At 47.7% G+C, this 20,285-nt stretch overlaps 1 protein-coding gene across 1 annotated transcript in view; it reads right to left on the bottom strand.

Annotated features, from left to right (window-relative positions):
• Positions 1–20,285, bottom strand: part of LOC120037504 (FERM domain-containing protein 6-like) — a 42,391-nt gene that overhangs the window by 10,674 nt on the left and 11,432 nt on the right. The window contains exons 4-11 of the mRNA XM_038983534.1: positions 6,888–6,967; positions 6,381–6,457; positions 5,955–6,033; positions 5,730–5,846; positions 3,594–3,749; positions 2,238–2,303; positions 1,442–1,510; positions 666–840 (exon numbers count right to left, since the gene is read on the bottom strand). Coding sequence (XP_038839462.1) covers positions 666–840; positions 1,442–1,510; positions 2,238–2,303; positions 3,594–3,749; positions 5,730–5,846; positions 5,955–6,033; positions 6,381–6,457; positions 6,888–6,967 — 819 coding nt within the window. The remainder of the gene's footprint in view (positions 1–665; positions 841–1,441; positions 1,511–2,237; positions 2,304–3,593; positions 3,750–5,729; positions 5,847–5,954; positions 6,034–6,380; positions 6,458–6,887; positions 6,968–20,285) is intronic.

Here is a 20,285-nt window from a genome sequence, read left to right as displayed (position 1 = left end):
AGGGGAGGAGAATAGAAGAGAGGAGAGAAGAGGAGAAGAGAGGGGAGGAGAATAGAGGAGAGGAGAGAAGAGGAGAAGAGAGGGGAGGAGAAGAGAGGAGATGAGAGAATAGAGGAGAGGAGGAGAGAATATAGGAGAAGAGGGGAGGAGAATAGAGGAGAGAAGGAGAGAATAGAGGAGAATAGAGGAGGAGAATAGAGGAGAAGAGCGGCGAGGAGAGAATAGAGGAGAATAGAGGAGAGGAGAATATAGGAGAGGAGAATAGAGGAGAGGAGAATAGAGGAGAGGAGAGAATAGAGGAGAATAGAGGAGAGGAGAATAGAGGAGAGGAGAATAGAGGAGAGGAGAATAGAGGAGAAGAGAGGGGAGGAGAAGAGAGGGGAGGAGAATAGAGGAGAAGAGAGGGGAGGAGAATAGAGGAGAAGAGAGGGGAGGAGAAGAGAGGGGAGGAGAATAGAGGAGAATAGAGGAGTAGAGAGGAGAAACACTGGAAATTTGGCTTCAAACAGATTAAAATGTAAATGCAATCAAGAACATTAGTTATCATGTTACTTCATAGATAACCATTAGTTATGGTGTTACTCCATAGATAACCATTAGACCTCATCTCTAATCACTCTGAAACACATTACCCTCCCCTCCTCTCTCCCTCCCTCCCTGCTCACCCTCGCTGTCCTCCAGCTGTCGGAGGTGTTTGAGGGCAGGCTGGAGACTGAGGTAGAGTCGGTGGCTGTTGCTGAGGTGCAGGAGGAGGTGGCGTGAGCGGAACGGAGACCCAGTGTAGTAGACCAGCTTCCTGGCCGACGGCAGACCATCTGGCTGGATCTCAAATTTCTTCCCCTGAAGGAACAGGAGAAGGGAGGGCAACATGATGACATCATTATTTATTTATTTATTTGACCAGGTAGATTGAGTAAGAACACTAGGCGGCTGGTAGCCTAGGGGTTAAGAGCAGGTAGCCTAGCGGTTAAGAGCAGGTAGCCTAGCGGTTAAGAGCAGGTAGCCTAGCGGTTAAGAGCAGGTAGCCTAGCGGTTAAGAGCATTGGGCCAGTGACCGAAAGGTTGCTGGTTTGAATCCCCAAGCTGACTAGGTGAAAATTCTGTCTGTGCCCTTGAGCAAGGGACTTAACCCTAATTGCTCATGTAAGTTGCTCTGGATAAGAGTGTCTACTAAATGACTAAAATGTCAATGTAAAATGTAACCCTGAGGACAGGAGAACATGGTGGAATCCTACACAGCTCAGTGTAATTAAAACCCTCATTAAATAATCATTCTAATACCACTTCATTTAAAAGATAATGGGTAGATAAGAGCATGGCGTTAGTAAGGCCAAGGCTGTGAGTTCAATTCCCACCGGGATCACATACACCTCCACTAACAATGCATGCACTCACTGTACAGGAAGTCACTTTACATATGTTAATATAAAGTGGAGGGTACCAGGAAGGTGAGTCGTCCCACGTTGGACCAGGGGAAGTCATAGAGAAGCTGGCGGATGTTATCCGCCTCCTGAGGAAATGACACACACATTACAAAGACAAAAGACATTGGTTACACTTCCATTGAAGGGTTTATTAGTAGCTTATATGGACAGTGAATCATTAGTTCATATGTAATAAATCATTAATAAACAGTTTTAAAGTATGAACCAAACTCATTGGGTCAAAATCATATTATTTTTGGTGTTTTGCCAAATAGTGAGCTTCTGTGGTGTCAAAGGGCTGGTCTTCGTGAGCATATTGAGAGATTCATACTTTATTCACAAGTCCAGACTGGATCATGTAATACAGTTTTAAAGAAAACATTACAGGTTTGGCTTGACAGGAAGATGTACAATCCAACATGTGTTTCTCTCCTTTATCTGTGGTCCATCTGGACCTTGCTTAGACCAAGAGGCCTGATAGGTCCTCACAGTCTCTCACCTCACCTCCTCACACCACACCACCTCACACCACACCACCTCACACCACACCACACCACCTCACACCACCTCACACCACCTCACACCACCTCACACCACCTCACACCACCTCACACCATTTGGACTCAGCATGCAATGTTTTACTGCTGTCTCTGGATAACATACACATTCCTCACATGGTTGATGTAGAGGGCATAGTAGGAGGAGGAGGGTGGATGATTTGAGAGGAGGCAGGTTCACTCTGACGCACGTAGACAGATGGGACACATATCCTCAAACACAGCAACATTAACCCCCCCCCCCACACACACACACCTGATAAAGCTGCATTCCTCTGAGGGTCAGCCCCAGCAGAGCTGTGCCTCTCTCTTCTTTCTTGTCCTGAGAGACAGAAGAATGAAGGATGAGGTGTCAGTCAAGCATCTGAGTCCCTAAAGATATCAAGATAACAGGCAATCCTGTTATCCAACCCACAGCCTAACCCCAACCCACAGCCTAACCCCAACCCACAGCCTAACCCCAACCCACAGCCTAACCCCTCCACTCCTCCACTGGGAACATTTGATGAACCCCAAATGTCACCCTACTCCCTATTTAGTGCCCTCCTTTTGATCAGGACCCATTCAGCTCTGGTCTAAAGTAGTGCACTATACAGGGAATAGGGTACCATTTGGGAGGCTGACATTGGGCTGGACTCGGAAAACGCAGACGCAAATGGATGTACTGTATCAGCCTCTGTTACCTAATACACACACACCACCCCCCCAATAAGGCCAACTGGATACATTCGTTTAAGAGTAACAATTCAAATATCTCTGTTTAGACGTCTGTCTGCAGCGGCTCTGTGCCATACACGTTGAAGCTCCATATCTCTGTTTAGACGTCTGTCTGCAGCGGCTCTGTGCCATACACGTTGAAACTCCATATCTCTGTTTAGACGTCTGTCTGCAGCGGCTCTGTGCCATACACGTTGAAGCTCCATATCTCTGTTTATACGTCTGTCTGCAGCGGCTCTGTGCCATACACGTTGAAACTCCATATCTCTGTTTAGACGTCTGTCTGCAGCGGCTCTGTGCCATACACGTTGAAACTCCATATCTCTGTTTAGACGTCTGTCAGCAGCGGCTCTGTGCCATACACGTTGAAACTCCATATCTCTGTTTAGACGTCTGTCTGCAGCGGCTCTGTGCCATACACGTTGAAGCTCCATATCTCTGTTTAGACGTCTGTCTGCAGCGGCTCTGTGCCATACACGTTGAAACTCCATATCTCTGTTTAGACGTCTGTCTGCAGCGGCTCTGTGCCATACACGTTGAAACTCCATATCTCTGTTTAGACGTCTGTCTGCAGCGGCTCTGTGCCATACACGTTGAAACTCCATGTGAAACTATTTCAGTGATTGTTTGTGTACGTGTAGTGTTTTACGCTTTGGCTAATTTTGAAAACACACAATAACTTTTGCTTGCTTCAGCCTAATAAATGTGGGCTGTGGACAAGGATTATTCAGTACAGCAAGAAGAGGATATACCCCCCCCCTGAGTCTGGTTCCTCTCTAGGTATCTTCCTTTTTGGGAAACTTTCCTGGCCACTGAGCTCCTGTCTCTGTTTGGTCTTTGGGGTCTTAAGACATTTGAATGATTGCTTCACTCTGCTATGAGATCTCTGACTGACCTTCTGTAGCCTGTAGAAGGTGACGGGGACGTCCTCGAGACGACAGGCCTCTTTGATGAAGTGGAGTACCGCATCACGTGGCGTCATGCCCAACAGCTCCTTGTGTACCTTGGGACCGTGACAGAGCAGGTAGTCCACCCCACGCTTCGCCACAATCTGAAGATGGAGAGAGAAAACAACACACATTGGTTCAATATTACTGTAGAACAGCGGTCTACAACCTTTTCTATCTGAGAGCTACTTTTTTTTTTTTTATTACGTTGCGAGCTACTCTTTTTTTTCTAGCTTTCAAATAGGCACATTCTTCTCCTCTCCTCTACCCTGCAACTCTTCCCAGGGTCCGTGATGTGCAAGAGATGTGTTTTCTGCCAATATACCTAGTAAAATAATGGTTCATAAAATTATATTTTGTGTTTTCTCCCATTTTAGAAGAAAGTTCTTTGTTTCTGGCCATTTTGAGCCTGTAATCGAACCCAGAAAATGCTGATGTTCCAGATACTCAACTAGTCTAAAGAAGGCCAGTTTTATTGCTTCTTTAAAATCAGCACAAGAGTTTGCAGCTGTGCTAACATAATTGCAAAAGGGTTTTCTAATGATCAATTAGCCTTTTAAAATGATCAACTTGGATTAGCTAACACAACGTGCCATTGGAACACAGGAGTGATGGTTGCTGATAATGGGCCTCTGTACGACTATGTAGATATTCCATAAAAGAATGTGCTGTTTCCAGCCCCAATAATCATTTACAACATTAACGATGTCTACACTGTATTTCTGATCAATTTGATGTTATTTTTAAAATAAAATAAAAAAAGAGCTTTTCTTTCAAAAACAAGGACATTTCTAAGTGAGCCCAAACTTTTGACCGGTAGTGTAGATCTGTCAGGTAAGCCTACAAGACAGTTATCACTCGCATCTCTTACTGGCTACATACTGAGTTTTCACCAAACAGACAGACAAGAGGCATCTCTTACTGGCTACATACTGAGTTTTCACCAAACAGACAGACAGGAGGCATCTCTTACTGGCTACATACTGAGTTTTCACCAAACAGACAGACAGGAGGCATCTCTTACTGGCTACATACTGAGTTTTCACCAAACAGACAGGAGGCAATATTGCTGGAAATTAATTGGCAGATATTGTGTTACGTTTGGCTTTTCAAACCAATAGCATCTAACCAAGGATGGGATCATGTCAAAGTGGCTTTGATTGGATAGTAGCCAGGAGCTTTATGTTCACGACAGTTTGCATGGAACACGTGAAAAAATACATTACTTTCAGAATTGATTGGCGAGCTACTCATAGGTGGGCTGCAAGCTACTGGCAGCTCGCCATTAGCGGTGGAGAAAGTATCCAATTGTCATACTTAGTAAAAGTAAAGATACCCTAATAGAAAATGACTCAAGTAAAAGTAAGTCACCAAGTAAAATACTACTTGAGTAAAAGTCTTTCGTTTTAAATATAATTAAGTATAAAAAGTAAATTATACGAATCATTTCAAATTCCTTAAATTAAGCAAACCAGACATGAAAGACAGACAGACAGACAGACAGACAGACAGACAGACAGACAGACAGACAGACAGAGACAGACAGACAGAGACAGACAGAGACAGACACAGAGACAGACACAGAGACAGACACAGAGACAGACAGACAGACACAGACAGAAAGAGAGAGATAGAAAGAGAGAGACACAGAGAGAGACACAGAGAGAGACACAGAGAGAGACACAGAGAGAGACACAGAGAGAGACACAGAGAGAGACACACAGAGAGACACACAGAGAGACACACAGAGAGAGACACAGAGAGAGACACAGAGAGAGACACAGAGAGAGACACAGAGAGAGACACAGAGAGAGACACAGAGAGAGACACAGAGAGAGACACAGAGAGAGACACAGAGAGAGACACAGAGAGAGACACAGAGAGAGACACAGAGAGAGACACAGAGAGAGACACAGAGAGAGACAGATTTTCTTGAGAGAGAAAAACAGAGAAAGACAGAGAGACCACATTCAGACAATATCGCTGTAGAACCATTTCCTGAGAATGGCAGTGGCCACATGTAAGAAAATGTATGGTATCTCAACACCTAGACTTCCCCAGGCCCCACACACTCTCACACTTACCCAGGTAGGGAAGTACTCTTTGGGTTGGAAGTAGCGGGTGCTTCCCTGGTTCTTCCCAGGTAGGGGATGATCCTCCAGGTCAGCTTGTAGAGCATACCCAGCCAGCTGGAAGTACACCTGGAAAATGGGATTTCATTGTGTTATTGTGTATTTTTGAATGTTTGTGATTGTCATACGATGAAGAAATCTAAAATAAAATGTTTGAAAGAAAGAACACAAGTACACCTCCTCCTGCTGACGACACTCTGAACGCAACACCCTCTCTCTCAGGTCAGAGAAGTACAGACGCCTCGCCTTCCGCTCACTGGGGGAGAGGTAGAGAGAGGCAGGGTCACTAGATTTAATAACAACGGAGTTGTAGGAGGTAAAGGGAGTTAATGAGATACAGAGCTGGGTATATTAAATCCTCATTTTTGGAGGGAGACCTCGAGTGCATTGCTGTTCGGTTCCAGCAACGGGTCTGAAGGATGATGGTATGTTTAGAGCATTAGGAAATAAGCATTGCTGTTCGGTTCCAGCAACGGGTCTGAAGGATGATGGTATGTTTAGAGCATTAGGAAATAAGCATTGCTGTTCGGTTCCAGCAACGGGTCTGAAGGATGATGGTATGTTTAGAGCATTAGGAAATAAGCATGATGTTTGGAGCCTCACCAGATGAGCCTGCCGTTCTCCACATAGTACTGCACCTTGAGGCAGAGCACCAGGGGGAGGGATCTCTTCTGTAACCCCTGAGGAAAGAACACAACCATGGTGAAACACCCCACCCCACAACCATGGTGAAACACCCCACCCCACAACCATGGTGAAACACCCCACCCCACAACCATGGTGAAACACCCCACAACCATGGTGAAACACCCCACAACCATGGTGAAACACACCACAACCATGGTGAAACAACACAGTGATGCCAGTGCTGGACATCTTCATAATAGAAGACGGGACACAACACAACCATGGGTGAACGAATGGGCCTGGTAAAGCAATGTAAAGGCATAGCATGAACTATTTGTCATGTGAAGAACAATACACAGCTAGATACAGGGCAGTGGGCTGCAGTGAGCTGGTGGGTTAACGAGGGAGGTGTGTGTTCTGATACATCCCAGACACCATCCATGTCAGAATACATCAATAAGTAAATTATTGGAGCACTCTTACCTTCCCTGAATCTTGCTTCCATTCCTTAGGGAAATACTTGGTCAGCTTATCTTCCATGTCCAGAAAGATGTGCTCATTGTCTGAGGTAAAACAGGAGACCCTCAGTCAAACAAAAGAATAATTAACTCAAGCGTAAAATCTGCCTAACAATGACATTAGAGTAAAGAAAGAAAGAAAACACTTGTTCTTCCATTGGTGTGGTCAATGCAACCAGCAGGCAAACGACACAACTGTTGTGTTGACAGCTATGCTAATGCTAATACATGCCTGTTGACAGCTATGCTAATGCTAATATACCTGTTTGCTTATAGGCTCTGCTAGCATACCGGCTCAGGAAGAAAGTAACACTATTGATTGTTGGCTCGCTAGGCCTGCAGAGTAAACCGGACTACAAAAACCATGGACATTTATGAAACGCTTATGTACTTCTTATGAATGTGTTATGTATGCGTTATGTATGCTTATGAATGCATTATGTATGCTTAGGAATGTGTTATGAAGTACTTATTTACGTAACCTTCAAATGGAGTGTTAATAATGAATCACCTTGTATGTTTAATCCTCATTCTAATAGCTCTTTGTTCTTAAGGAATACAAACAAAACAAAATAATGACATTTATCTCCTTTCAACACAAATGATCTCAATGTGTTTTCTTTCAACAGTTGGACTGATAAGATGGTTGCAGCTGTGAGGAAAGTGATAAGGGGGGGGGGCTGTATCAATGTGTTAGATACAAATCACCAAATCATCCACTGGTATCCTCCTGTCTCTGGTACACCCCTGCTCCAACCTAACATGTTCTACTGGGGTTTGTATCCTCCTGTCTCTGGTACACCCCTGCTCCAACCTAACATGTTCTACTGGGGTTTGTAACATCCTGTCTCTGGTACACCCCTGCTCCAACCTAACATGTTCTACTGGGGTGTGTAACATCCTGTCTCTGGTACACCCCTGCTCCAACCTAACATGTTCTACTGGGGTGTGTAACATCCTGTCTCTGGTACACCCCTGCTCCAACCTAACATGTTCTACTGGGGTTTGTATCCTCCTGTCTCTGGTACACCCCTGCTCCAACCTAACATGTTCTACTGGGGTGTGTAACATCCTGTCTCTGGTACACCCCTGCTCCAACCTAACATGTTCTACTGGGGTTTGTATAATCCTGTCTCTGGTACACCCCTGCTCCAACCTAACATGTTCTACTGGGGTTTGTATCATCCTGTCTCTGGTACACCCCTGCTCCAACCTAACATGTTCTACTGGGGTGAGTATCATCCTGTCTCTGGTACACCCCTGCTCCAACCTAACATGTTCTACTGGGGTTTGTATCCTCCTGTCTGGTACACCCCTGCTCCAACCTAACATGTTCTACTGGGGTTTGTATCATCCTGTCTCTGGTACACCCCTGCTCCAACCTAACATGTTCTACTGGGGTTTGTAACATCCTGTCTCTGGTACACCCCTGCTCCAACCTAACATGTTCTACTGGGGTGAGTATCATCCTGTCTCTGGTACACCCCTGCTCCAACCTAACATGTTCTACTGGGGTTTGTAACATCCTGTCTCTGGTACACCCCTGCTCCAACCTAACATGTTCTAATGGGGTTTGTATCATCCTGTCTCTGGTACACCCCTGCTCCAACCTAACATGTTCTACTGGGGTTTGTAACATCCTGTCTCTGGTACACCCCTGCTCCAACCTAACATGTTCTACTGGGGTGTGTAACATCCTGTCTCTGGTACACCCCTGCTCCAACCTAACATGTTCTACTGGGGTTTGTAACATCCTGTCTCTGGTACACCCCTGCTCCAACCTAACATGTTCTACTGGGGTTTGTAACATCCTGTCTCTGGTACACCCCTGCTCCAACCTAACATGTTCTACTGGGGTGTGTAACATCCTGTCTCTGGTACACCCCTGCTCCAACCTAACATGTTCTACTGGGGTTTGTATCATCCTGTCTCTGGTACACCCCTGCTCCAACCTAACATGTTCTACTGGGGTTTGTAACATCCTGTCTCTGGTACACCCCTGCTCCAACCTAACATGTTCTACTGGGGTTTGTAACATCCTGTCTCTGGTACACCCCTGCTCCAACCTAACATGTTCTACTGGGGTTTGTATCATCCTGTCTCTGGTACACCCCTGCTCCAACCTAACATGTTCTACTGGGGTTTGTATAATCCTGTCTCTGGTACACCCCTCCTCCAACCTAACATGTTCTACTGGGGTTTGTAACATCCTGTCTCTGGTACACCCCTGCTCCAACCTAACATGTTCTACTGAGGTTTGTATCATCCTGTCTCTGGTACACCCCTGCTCCAACCTAACATGTTCTACTGGGGTGAGTATCCTCCTGTCTCTGGTACACCCCTGCTCCAACCTAACATGTTCTACTGGGGTGAGTAACATCCTGTCTCTGGTACACCCCTGCTCCAACCTAACATGTTCTACTGGGGTTTGTAACATCCTGTCTCTGGTACACCCCTGCTCCAACCTAACATGTTCTACTGGGGTTTGTAACATCCTGTCTCTGGTACACCCCTGCTCCAACCTAACATGTTCTACTGGGGTTTGTATCCTCCTGTCTCTGGTACACCCCTGCTCCAACCTAACATGTTCTACTGGGGTGAGTATCATCCTGTCTCTGGTACACCCCTGCTCCAACCTAACATGTTCTACTGGGGTGAGTATCATCCTGTCTCTGGTACACCCCTGCTCCAACCTAACATGTTCTACTGGGGTTTGTATAATCCTGTCTCTGGTACACCCCTGCTCCAACCTAACATGTTCTACTGGGGTTTGTATCATCCTGTCTCTGGTACACCCCTGCTCCAACCTAACATGTTCTACTGGGGTTTGTAACATCCTGTCTCTGGTACACCCCTGCTCCAACCTAACATGTTCTACTGGGGTTTGTATCATCCTGTCTCTGGTACACCCCTGCTCCAACCTAACATGTTCTGCTGGGGTTTGTAACATCCTGTCTCTGGTACACCCCTGCTCCAACCTAACATGTTCTACTGGGGTGAGTAACATCCTGTCTCTGGTACACCCCTGCTCCAACCTAACATGTTCTACTGGGGTTTGTATCATCCTGTCTCTGGTACACCCCTGCTCCAACCTAACATGTTCTAATGGGGTGTGTAACGTCCTGTCTCTGGTACACCCCTGCTCCAACCTAACATGTTCTACTGGGGTTTGTATAATCCTGTCTCTGGTATACCCCTGCTCCAACCTAACATGTTCTACTGGGGTGTGTAACATCCTGTCTCTGGTACACCCCTGCTCCAACCTAACATGTTCTACTGGGGTGAGTAACATCCTGTCTCTGGTACACCCCTGCTCCAACCTAACATGTTCTACTGGGGTTTGTATCATCCTGTCTCTGGTACACCCCTGCTCCAACCTAACATGTTCTACTGGGGTGAGTATCCTCCTGTCTCTGGTACACCCCTGCTCCAACCTAACATGTTCTACTGGGGTTTGTAACATCCTGTCTCTGGTACACCCCTGCTCCAACCTAACATGTTCTACTGGGGTGTGTAACGTCCTGTCTCTGGTACACCCCTGCTCCAACCTAACATGTTCTACTGGGGTGTGTAACATCCTGTCTCTGGTACACCCCTGCTCCAACCTAACATGTTCTACTGGGGTGTGTAACATCCTGTCTCTGGTACACCCCTGCTCCAACCTAACATGTTCTACTGGGGTGTGTAACATCCTGTCTCTGGTACACCCCTGCTCCAACCTAACATGTTCTACTGGGGTTTGTAACATCCTGTCTCTGGTACACCCCTGCTCCAACCTAACATGTTCTACTGGGTGTGTAACATCCTGTCTCTGGTACACCCCTGCTCCAACCTAACATGTTCTACTGGGGTTTGTAACATCCTGTCTCTGGTACACCCCTGCTCCAACCTAACATGTTCTACTGGGGTTTGTATCGTCCTGTCTCTGGTACACCCCTGCTCCACCTAACATGTTCTAATGGGGTGTGTAACATCCTGTCTCTGGTACACCCCTGCTCCAACCTAACATGTTCTACTGGGTGTGTAACATCCTGTCTCTGGTACACCCCTGCTCCAACCTAACATGTTCTACTGGGGTGTGTAACATCCTGTCTCTGGTACACCCCTGCTCCAACCTAACATGTTCTACTGGGGTGTGTAACGTCCTGTCTCTGGTACACCCCTGCTCCAACCTAACATGTTCTACTGGGTGTGTAACATCCTGTCTCTGGTACACCCTGCTCCAACCTAACATGTTCTACTGGGGTGTGTAACATCCTGTCTCTGTACACCCCTGCTCCAACCTAACATGTTCTAATGGGGTGTGTAACATCCTGTCTCTGGTACACCCCTGCTCCAACCTAACATGTTCTAATGGGGTGTGTAAAATCCTGTCTCTGGTACACCCTGCTCCAACCTAACATGTTCTACTGGGGTTTGTATCGTCCTGTCTCTGGTACACCCCCTGCTCCAACCTACATGTTTCTACTGGGGTTTGTATCGTCCTGTCTCTGTACACCCCTGCTCCAACCTAACATGTTCTACTGGGGTGTGTAACATCCTGTCTCTGGTACACCCCTGCTCCAACCTAACATGTTCCTACTGGGGTGAGTAACATCCTGTCTCTGGTACACCCCTGCTCCAACCTAACATGTTCCTACTGGGGTGTGTAACATCCTGTCTCTGGTACACCCCTGCTCCAACCTAACATGTTCTACTGGGTGTGTAAACATCCTGTCTCTGGTACACCCCTGCTCCAACCTAACATGTTCTACTGGGGTGTGTAACATCCTGTCTCTGGTACACCCCTGCTCCAACCTAACATGTTCTACTGGGGTGTTAACATCCTGTCTCTGGTACACCCCTGCTCCAACCTAACATGTTCTACTGGGGTGTGTAACATCCTGTCTCTGGTACAACCCTGCTCCAACCTAACATGTTCTACTGGGGTGTGTAACATCCTGTCTCTGGTACCCCCTGCTCCAACCTAACATGTTCTAATGGGGGTGTGTAACATCCTGTCTCTGGTACACCCCTGCTCCAACCTAACATGTTCTAATGGGGTGTGTAACATCCTGTCTCTGGTACAACCCCTGCTCCAACCTAACATGTTCTACTGGGGTGTGTAACATCCTGTCTCTGGTACACCCCTGCTCCAACCTAACATGTTCTACTGGGGTGAGTACATCCTGTCTCTGGTACACCCCTGCTCCAACCTAACATGTTCTACTGGGGTGTGTAACATCCTGTCTCTGGTACAACCCTGCTCCAACCTAACATGTTCTACTGGGGTGTGTAACATCCTGTCTCTGTACACCCCTGCTCCAACCTAACATGTTCTACTGGGGTGAGTAACATCCTGTCTCTGGTACGACCCCTGCTCCAACCTAACATGTTCTACTGGGGTGTGTAACATCCTGTCCTCTGGTACAACCCCTGCTCCAACCTAACATGTTCTACTGGGGTGAGTAACATCCTGTCTCTGGTACACCCCTGCTCCAACCTAACATGTTCTACTGGGGTGTGTAAACATCCTGTGTCTCTGGTACACCCCTGCTCCAACCTAACATGTTCTACTGGGGTGTGGTATCATCCTGTCTCTGGTACACCCCTGCTCCAACCTAACATGTTCTAATGGGGTGTGTAACATCCTGTCTCTGGTACACCCCTGCTCCAACCTAACATGTTCTACTGGGGTGTGTAACATCCTGTGCTCTGGTACACCCCTGCTCCAACCTAACATGTTCTACTGGGGTTGTGTAACATCCTGTCTCTGGTACACCCCTGCTCCAACCTAACATGTTCTAATGGGGTGTGTAACATCCTGTCTCTGTACACCCCTGCTCCAACCTAACATGTTCTAATGGGGTGTGTATCATCCTGTCTCTGGTAGACCCCTGCTCCAACCTAACATGTTCTACTGGGGTGTGTAACATCCTGTCTCTGGTACACCCCTGCTCCAACCTAACATGTTCTACTGGGGTTTGTAACATCCTGTCTCTGGTACACCCCTGCTCCAACCTAACATGTTCTAATGGGTGTGTATCATCCTGTCTCTGGTAGACCCCTGCTCCAACCTAACATGTTCTAATGGGGTGTGTATCATCCTGTCTCTGGTACACCCCTGCTCCAACCTAACATGTTCTAATGGGGTGTGTATCATCCTGTCTCTGGTACACCCCTGCTCCAACCTAACATGTTCTAATGGGGTGTGTAACATCCTGTCTCTGGTACACCCCTGCTCCAACCTAACATGTTCTACTGGGGTGTGTAACATCCTGTCTCTGGTACACCCCTGCTCCAACCTAACATGTTCTACTGGGGTGTGTAACATCCTGTCTCTGGTACACCCCTGCTCCAACCTAACATGTTCTACTGGGGTGAGTAACATCCTGTCTCTGGTACACCCCTGCTCCAACCTAACATGTTCTACTGGGGTGAGTAACATCCTGTCTCTGGTACACCCCTGCTCCAACCTAACATGTTTCTACTGGGGTGTGTAACATCCTGTCTCTGGTACACCCCTGCTCCAACCTAACATTTCTAACTGGGGTGAGTACATCTGTCTCTGGTACAACCCCTGCTCCAACCTAACATGTTCTACTGGGGTAGTACATCCTGCTCTGGTACACCCCTGCTCCAACCTAACATGTTCTACTGGGGTGTGTAACATCCTGTCTCTGGTACACCCCTGCTCCAACCTAACATGTTCTACTGGGGTTTGTATAATCCTGTCTCTGGTACACCCCTGCTCCAACCTAACATGTTCTACTGGGGTTTGTATCATCCTGTCTCTGGTACACCCCTGCTCCAACCTAACATGTTCTACTGGGGTGAGTATCATCCTGTCTCTGGTACACCCCTGCTCCACCTAACATGTTCTACTGGGGTTTGTATCCTCCTGTCTGGTACACCCCTGCTCCAACCTAACATGTTCTACTGGGGTTTGTATCATCCTGTCTCTGGTACACCCCTGCTCCAACCTAACATGTTCTACTGGGGTTTGTACATCCTGTCTCTGGTACACCCCTGCTCCAACCTAACATGTTCTACTGGGGTGAGTATCATCCTGTCTCTGGTACACCCCTGCTCCAACCTAACATGTTTCTACTGGGGTTTGTACATCCTGTCTCTGGTACACCCCTGCTCCAACCTACATGTTCTACTGGGGTGAGTATCATCCTGTCTCTGGTACACCCCTGCTCCAACCTAACATGTTCTACTGGGTTTGTATCATCCTGTCTCTGGTACACCCCTGCTCCAACCTAACATGTTCTACTGGGTGAGTACATCCTGTCTCTGGTACACCCCTGCTCCAACCTAACATGTTCTACTGGGGTGTGTAACATCCTGTCTCTGGTACACCCCTGATCCAACCTAACATGTTCTACTGGGGTTTGTAACATCCTGTCTCTGGTACACCCCCTGCTCCAACCTAACATGTTCTACTGGGGTGTGTAACATCCTGTCTCTGGTACACCCCTGCTCCAACCTAACATGTTCTACTGGGGTTTGTATCATCCTGTCTCTGGTACACCCCTGCTCCAACCTAACAATGTTCTACTGGGGTGTGTAACATCCTGTCTCTGGTACACCCCTGCTCCAACCTAACATGTTCTACTGGGGTGTGTAACATCCTGTCTCTGGTACACCCCTGCTCCAACCTAACATGTTCTACTGGGGTGAGTAACATCCTGTCTCTGGTACACCCCTGCTCCAACCTAACATGTTCTACTGGGGTGTGTAACATCCTGTCTCTGGTACACCCCTGCTCCAACCTAACATGTTATCTACTGGGGTGTGTAACATCCTGTCTCTGGTACACCCCTGCTCCAACCTAACATGTTCTACTGGGGTGTGTAACATCCTGTCTCTGGTACACCCCTGCTCCAACCTAACATGTTCTACTGGGGTGAGTAACATCCTGTCTCTGGTACACCCCTGCTCCAACCTAACATGTTTCTACTGGGTGAGTAACATCCTGTCTCTGGTACAACTCCCTGCTCCAACCTAACATGTTCTACTGGGGTGAGTAACATCCTGTCTCTGGTACACCCCTGCTCCAACCTAACATGTTCTACTTGGGGTGTGTAACATCCTGTCTCTGGTACACCCCTGCTCCAACCTAACATGTTCTACTGGGGTGTGTAACATCCTGTCTCTGGTACACCCCTGCTCCAACTAACATGTTCTACTGGGGTTTGTAACATCCTGTCTCTGGTACAACCCCTGCTCCAACCTAACATGTTCTACTGGGGTGAGTAAACATCCTGTCTCTGGGTACACCCCTGCTCCAACCTAACATGTTCTACTGGGGTAGTAACATCCTGTCTCTGGTACAACCCTGCTCCAACCTAACATGTTCTACTGGGGTTTGTAACATCCTGTCTCTGGTACACCCCTGCTCCAACCTAACATGTTCTACTGGGGTGAGTATCATCCTGTCTCTGGTACACCCCTGCTCCAACCTAACATGTTCTACTGGGGTTTGTATCCTCCTGTCTGGTACACCCCTGCTCCAACCTAACATGTTCTACTGGGGTTTGTATCATCCTGTCTCTGGTACACCCCTGCTCCAACCTAACATGTTCTACTGGGGTTTGTAACATCCTGTCTCTGGTACACCCCTGCTCCAACCTAACATGTTCTACTGGGGTGAGTATCATCCTGTCTCTGGTACACCCCTGCTCCAACCTAACATGTTCTACTGGGGTTTGTAACATCCTGTCTCTGGTACACCCCTGCTCCAACCTAACATGTTCTACTGGGGTGAGTATCATCCTGTCTCTGGTACAACCCCTGCTCCAACCTAACATGTTCTACTGGGGGTTTGTATCATCCTGTCTCTGGTACACCCCTGCTCCAACCTAACATGTTCTACTGGGGTGAGTAACATCCTGTCTCTGGTACACCCCTGCTCCAACCTAACATGTTCTACTGGGTGTGTAACATCCTGTCTCTGGTACACCCCTGCTCCAACCTAACATGTTCTACTGGGGTTTGTAACATCCTGTCTCTGGTACACCCTGCTCCAACCTAACATGTTCTACTGGGGTGTGTAACATCCTGTCTCTGGTACACCCCTGCTCCAACCTAACATGTTCTACTGGGGTTTGTATCATCCTGTCTCTGGTACACCCCTGCTCCAACCTAACATGTTCTACTGGGGTGTGTAACATCCTGTCTCTGGTACACCCCTGCTCCAACCTAACATGTTCTACTGGGGTGTGTAACATCCTGTCTCTGGTACACCCCTGCTCCAACCTAACATGTTCTACTGGGGTGAGTAACATCCTGTCTCTGGTACACCCCTGCTCCAACCTAACATGTTCTACTGGGGTGTGTAACATCCTGTCTCTGGTACACCCCTGCTCCAACCTAACATGTTCTACTGGGGTGTGTAACATCCTGTCTCTGGTACACCCCTGCTCCAACCTAACATGTTCTACTGGGGTGTGTAACATCCTGTCTCTGGTACACCCCTGCTCCAACCTAACATGTTCTACTGGGGTGAGTAACATCCTGTCTCTGGTACACCCTGCTCCAACCTAACATGTTCTACTGGGGTGAGTAACATCCTGTCTCTGGTACACCCTGCTCCAACCTAACATGTTCTACTGGGGTGAGTACATCCTGTCTCTGGTACACCCCTGCTCCAACCTAACATGTTCTACTGGGGTGTGTAACATCCTGTCTCTGGTACACCCCCTGCTCCACCTAACATGTTCTACTGGGTGGTGTAACATCCTGTCCTCTGGTACACCCCTGCTCCAACCTAACATGTTCTACTGGGGTTTGTAACATCCTGTCTCTGGTACACCCCTGCTCCAACCTAACATGTTCTACTGGGGTGGAGTAACATCCTGTCTCTGGTACACCCCTGCTCCAACCTAACATGTTCTACTGGGGTGAGTAACATCCTGTCTCTGGTACACCCCTGCTCCACCTAACATGTTCTACTGGGTGTGTAACATCCTGTCTCTGGTACACCCTGCTCCAACCTAACATGTTCTACTGGGGTTTGTAACATCCTGTCTCTGGTACACCCCTGCTCCAACCTAACATGTTCTACTGGGGTGAGTAACATCCTGTCTCTGGTACACCCCTGCTCCAACCTAACATGTTCTACTGGGGTGTGTAACATCCTGTCTCTGGTACACCCCTGCTCCAACCTAACATGTTCTACTGGGGTGAGTATCATCCTGTCTCTGGTAACACCCCTGCTCCAACCTAACATGTTCTACTGGGGTTTGTATCCTCCTGTCTGGTACACCCCTGCTCCAACCTAACATGTTCTACTGGGTTTGTATCATCCTGTCTCTGGTACACCCCTGCTCCAACCTAACATGTTCTACTGGGGTTTGTAACATCCTGTCTCTGGTACAAACCCCTGCTCCAACCTAACATGTTCTACTGGGGTTTGTAACATCCTGTCTCTGGTACACATCCTGCTCCAACCTAACATGTTCTACTGGGGTGAGTATCATCCTGTCTCTGGTACACCCCTGCTCCAACCTAACATGTTCTACTGGGGTTTGTATCATCCTGTCTCTGGTACACCCCTGCTCCAACCTAACATGTTCTACTGGGGTGAGTAACATCCTGTCTCTGGTACACCCCTGCTCCAACCTAACATGTTTCTACTGGGGTGTGTAACATCCTGTCTCTGGTACAGCCCCTGCTCCAACCTAACATGTTCTACTGGGGTTGGTAACATCCTGTCTCTGGTACACCCTGCTCCGACCTAACATGTTCTACTGGGGTGTGTAACCATCCTGTTCTCTGGTACACCCCTGCTCCAACCTAACATGTTTCTACTGGGTTGTATCATCCTGTCCTCTGGTACAACCCGGCTCCAACCCTAACATGTTTCTACTGGGGTGTGTAAACATCCTGGCTCTGGTACCACCCCTGCTCCACCTAACATGTTTCGACTGGGTGTGTAACATCACTGTCTCTGTGTACACCCCTGCTCCACCTACACATGTTCTACTGGGGTGAAGGTAACATCCTGTCACTCTGGTACCATCCCTGCCTCCAACCTATACATGTTCTACTGGGGGGTGCCCTGTAACATCCTCCGTCTCCTGGTACACCACTGCTCCAACATAACATGTTTGCTACTGGGTGTGTAACATCCTGTCTTCTGTACATCCCCTGCTCCATACCATAACATGTTCTACTGGGGTGTTCAACATCCTTGTCTCTGGTACACCCCCTGCTATCCACTCTAATACATTTCCTACTGGGCGTTAGTAACATCCTGTCTCTGGTACAGCCCCTGCTCCAACCTAACATGTTCTAACTGGGGTGAGTAACATCCTGTCTTCTGGTACAACCCCTGCTCCAACCTAACATGTTCTACTGGGGTGAGTAACATCCTGTCTCTGGTACACCCCTGCTCCAACCTAACATGTTCTACTGGGTGTGTAACATCCTGTCTCTGGTACACCCCTGCTCCAACCTAACATGTTCTACTGGGGTGTGTAACATCCTGTCTCTGGTACACCCTGCTCCAACCTAACATGTTCTACTGGGTGATGTAACATCCTGTCTCTGGTACACCCCTGCTCCAACCTAACATGTTCTACTGGGGTGAGTAACATCCTGTCTCTGGTACAGCCCCTGCTCCAACATAACATGTTCTACTGGGTGTAGTAACATCCTGTCTCTGGTACACCCCTGCTCCAACCTACATGTTCTACTGGGGTGTGTAACATCCTGTCTCTGGTACACCCCTGCTCCAACCTAACATGTTCTACTGGGGTTGTAACATCCTGTTCTCTGGGTACCCCGCCCTGCTCCAACCTAACATTTCGACTGGGGTGAGTAACATCCTGTCTCTGGTACAACCCCTGCTTCCAACCTAACATTTTCTACTGGGGTGTGTAACGTCCTGTCTCTGTACACCCCTGCTCCAACCTAACTGTTCTACTGGGGTGTGTAACGTCCTGGTCTCTGGTACACCCCTGCTCCAACCTAACATGTTCTACTGGGGTGTGTAACATCCTGTCTCTGGTACACCCCTGCTCCAACCTAACATGTTCTACTGGGGTTTGTATCATCCTGTCTCTGGTAACACCTGCTCCAACCTAACATGTTCTACTGGGGTTTGTATCATCCTGTCTCTGGTACAGAACACCCTGCTCCAACCTAACATTTCTACTGGGGTTTGTATCATCCTGTCTCTGGTACACCCCTGCTCCAACCTAACATGTTCCATTACATCCATCTTACTCACTCCTGTCTTCACCTCATCCATAATGCCTTTATTTTTATATACGATAAGCATTTCATTTCTGGCTCATCTCTTTCTGACCTCACCACATTCACCAGGCAGGCCACATGACTCATTCACTCCTCCATCCATCCATCTCTCTTTTCATTAAAATCACTATCTCATTCTCTTTCACCTCTGCTCTCCTCCCTTTCACTCGTTTTGTTTTAACGACACTCCCTGGCCAGTCACCACTCCTCCCCCTACCTCTTCTTCTTCTTCACCCGCCCTTATCCTCCCTTTATCTCCATCTATCTACCCCTCCATCTACTCCTTCATCCCTCCCTCCAGTGAAGAGGTGGAATGCAGGGCCACATTCCTGGCTTAATGAAGTTAATATTGTTGGAATCCCGGGCAGACCCAGACCAGAGAGGTGGAAGGCCCCCACACACCACCGCAGGCACTCACACAAAAACAAAAGAGCTCTTGTTCAAGAGGTGAGCCACACAAGATTACCAAGACATTTCAACATGGCAGAACAAAGAGAGAAAGACAGAGAACAGGAAGGAGAGTGAGAAAGAGACTGACATTTGAATTGAACTTGTCCGAAGGTAAAGAAGATTAGACATCTCAGTCTCAGTAATGCAGAAACATACATTCCCTTCTGATCGTATTCTGCCGTGACCCCTGGCAACGAACCCAGTTGTTTAGTTCTATTATGTAAACAGACTGCTAGTAGAAGGACTCAAGGACTGGAGGACTGGGGTGTTGGTGACTGTGTGTGTGTGTGTGTACTACAGTGTAGCGTGTGTGTGTGTGTGTGTGTGTGTGTGTGTACTACAGTGTAGTGTGTGCGTGCGTGTACTACAGTGTAGTTGGTGTGTACTGTAGTGTGTATGGGTGTACTACAGTGTGCGTGTGTACTACATTGTAGTGTGTGTATGGTGTACTACAGTGTAATGTGTACTACAGAGTGCGTGCGTATGTGTGTGTGTGTGTGTGTGTGTGTGTACTACAGTGTGTGTGTACTACAGTGTAGTGTGTGTGTGTACTACAGTGTGCGTGTGTGTGTGTGTGTGTATGGGTGTACTACAGTCTAGTGTGTGTACTACATTGTAGTGTGTGTGTACTACAGTGTAGTGTGTGTACTACAGTGTAGGTGTACTA

Source organism: Salvelinus namaycush, unplaced genomic scaffold (genome assembly GCF_016432855.1).
Source record: "Salvelinus namaycush isolate Seneca unplaced genomic scaffold, SaNama_1.0 Scaffold173, whole genome shotgun sequence".
Lineage (NCBI taxonomy): Eukaryota > Metazoa > Chordata > Actinopteri > Salmoniformes > Salmonidae > Salvelinus > Salvelinus namaycush.
The sequence above is the reverse complement of the archived record's forward strand: the minus strand, read 5'-3'. Positions and strand labels throughout refer to the sequence as shown.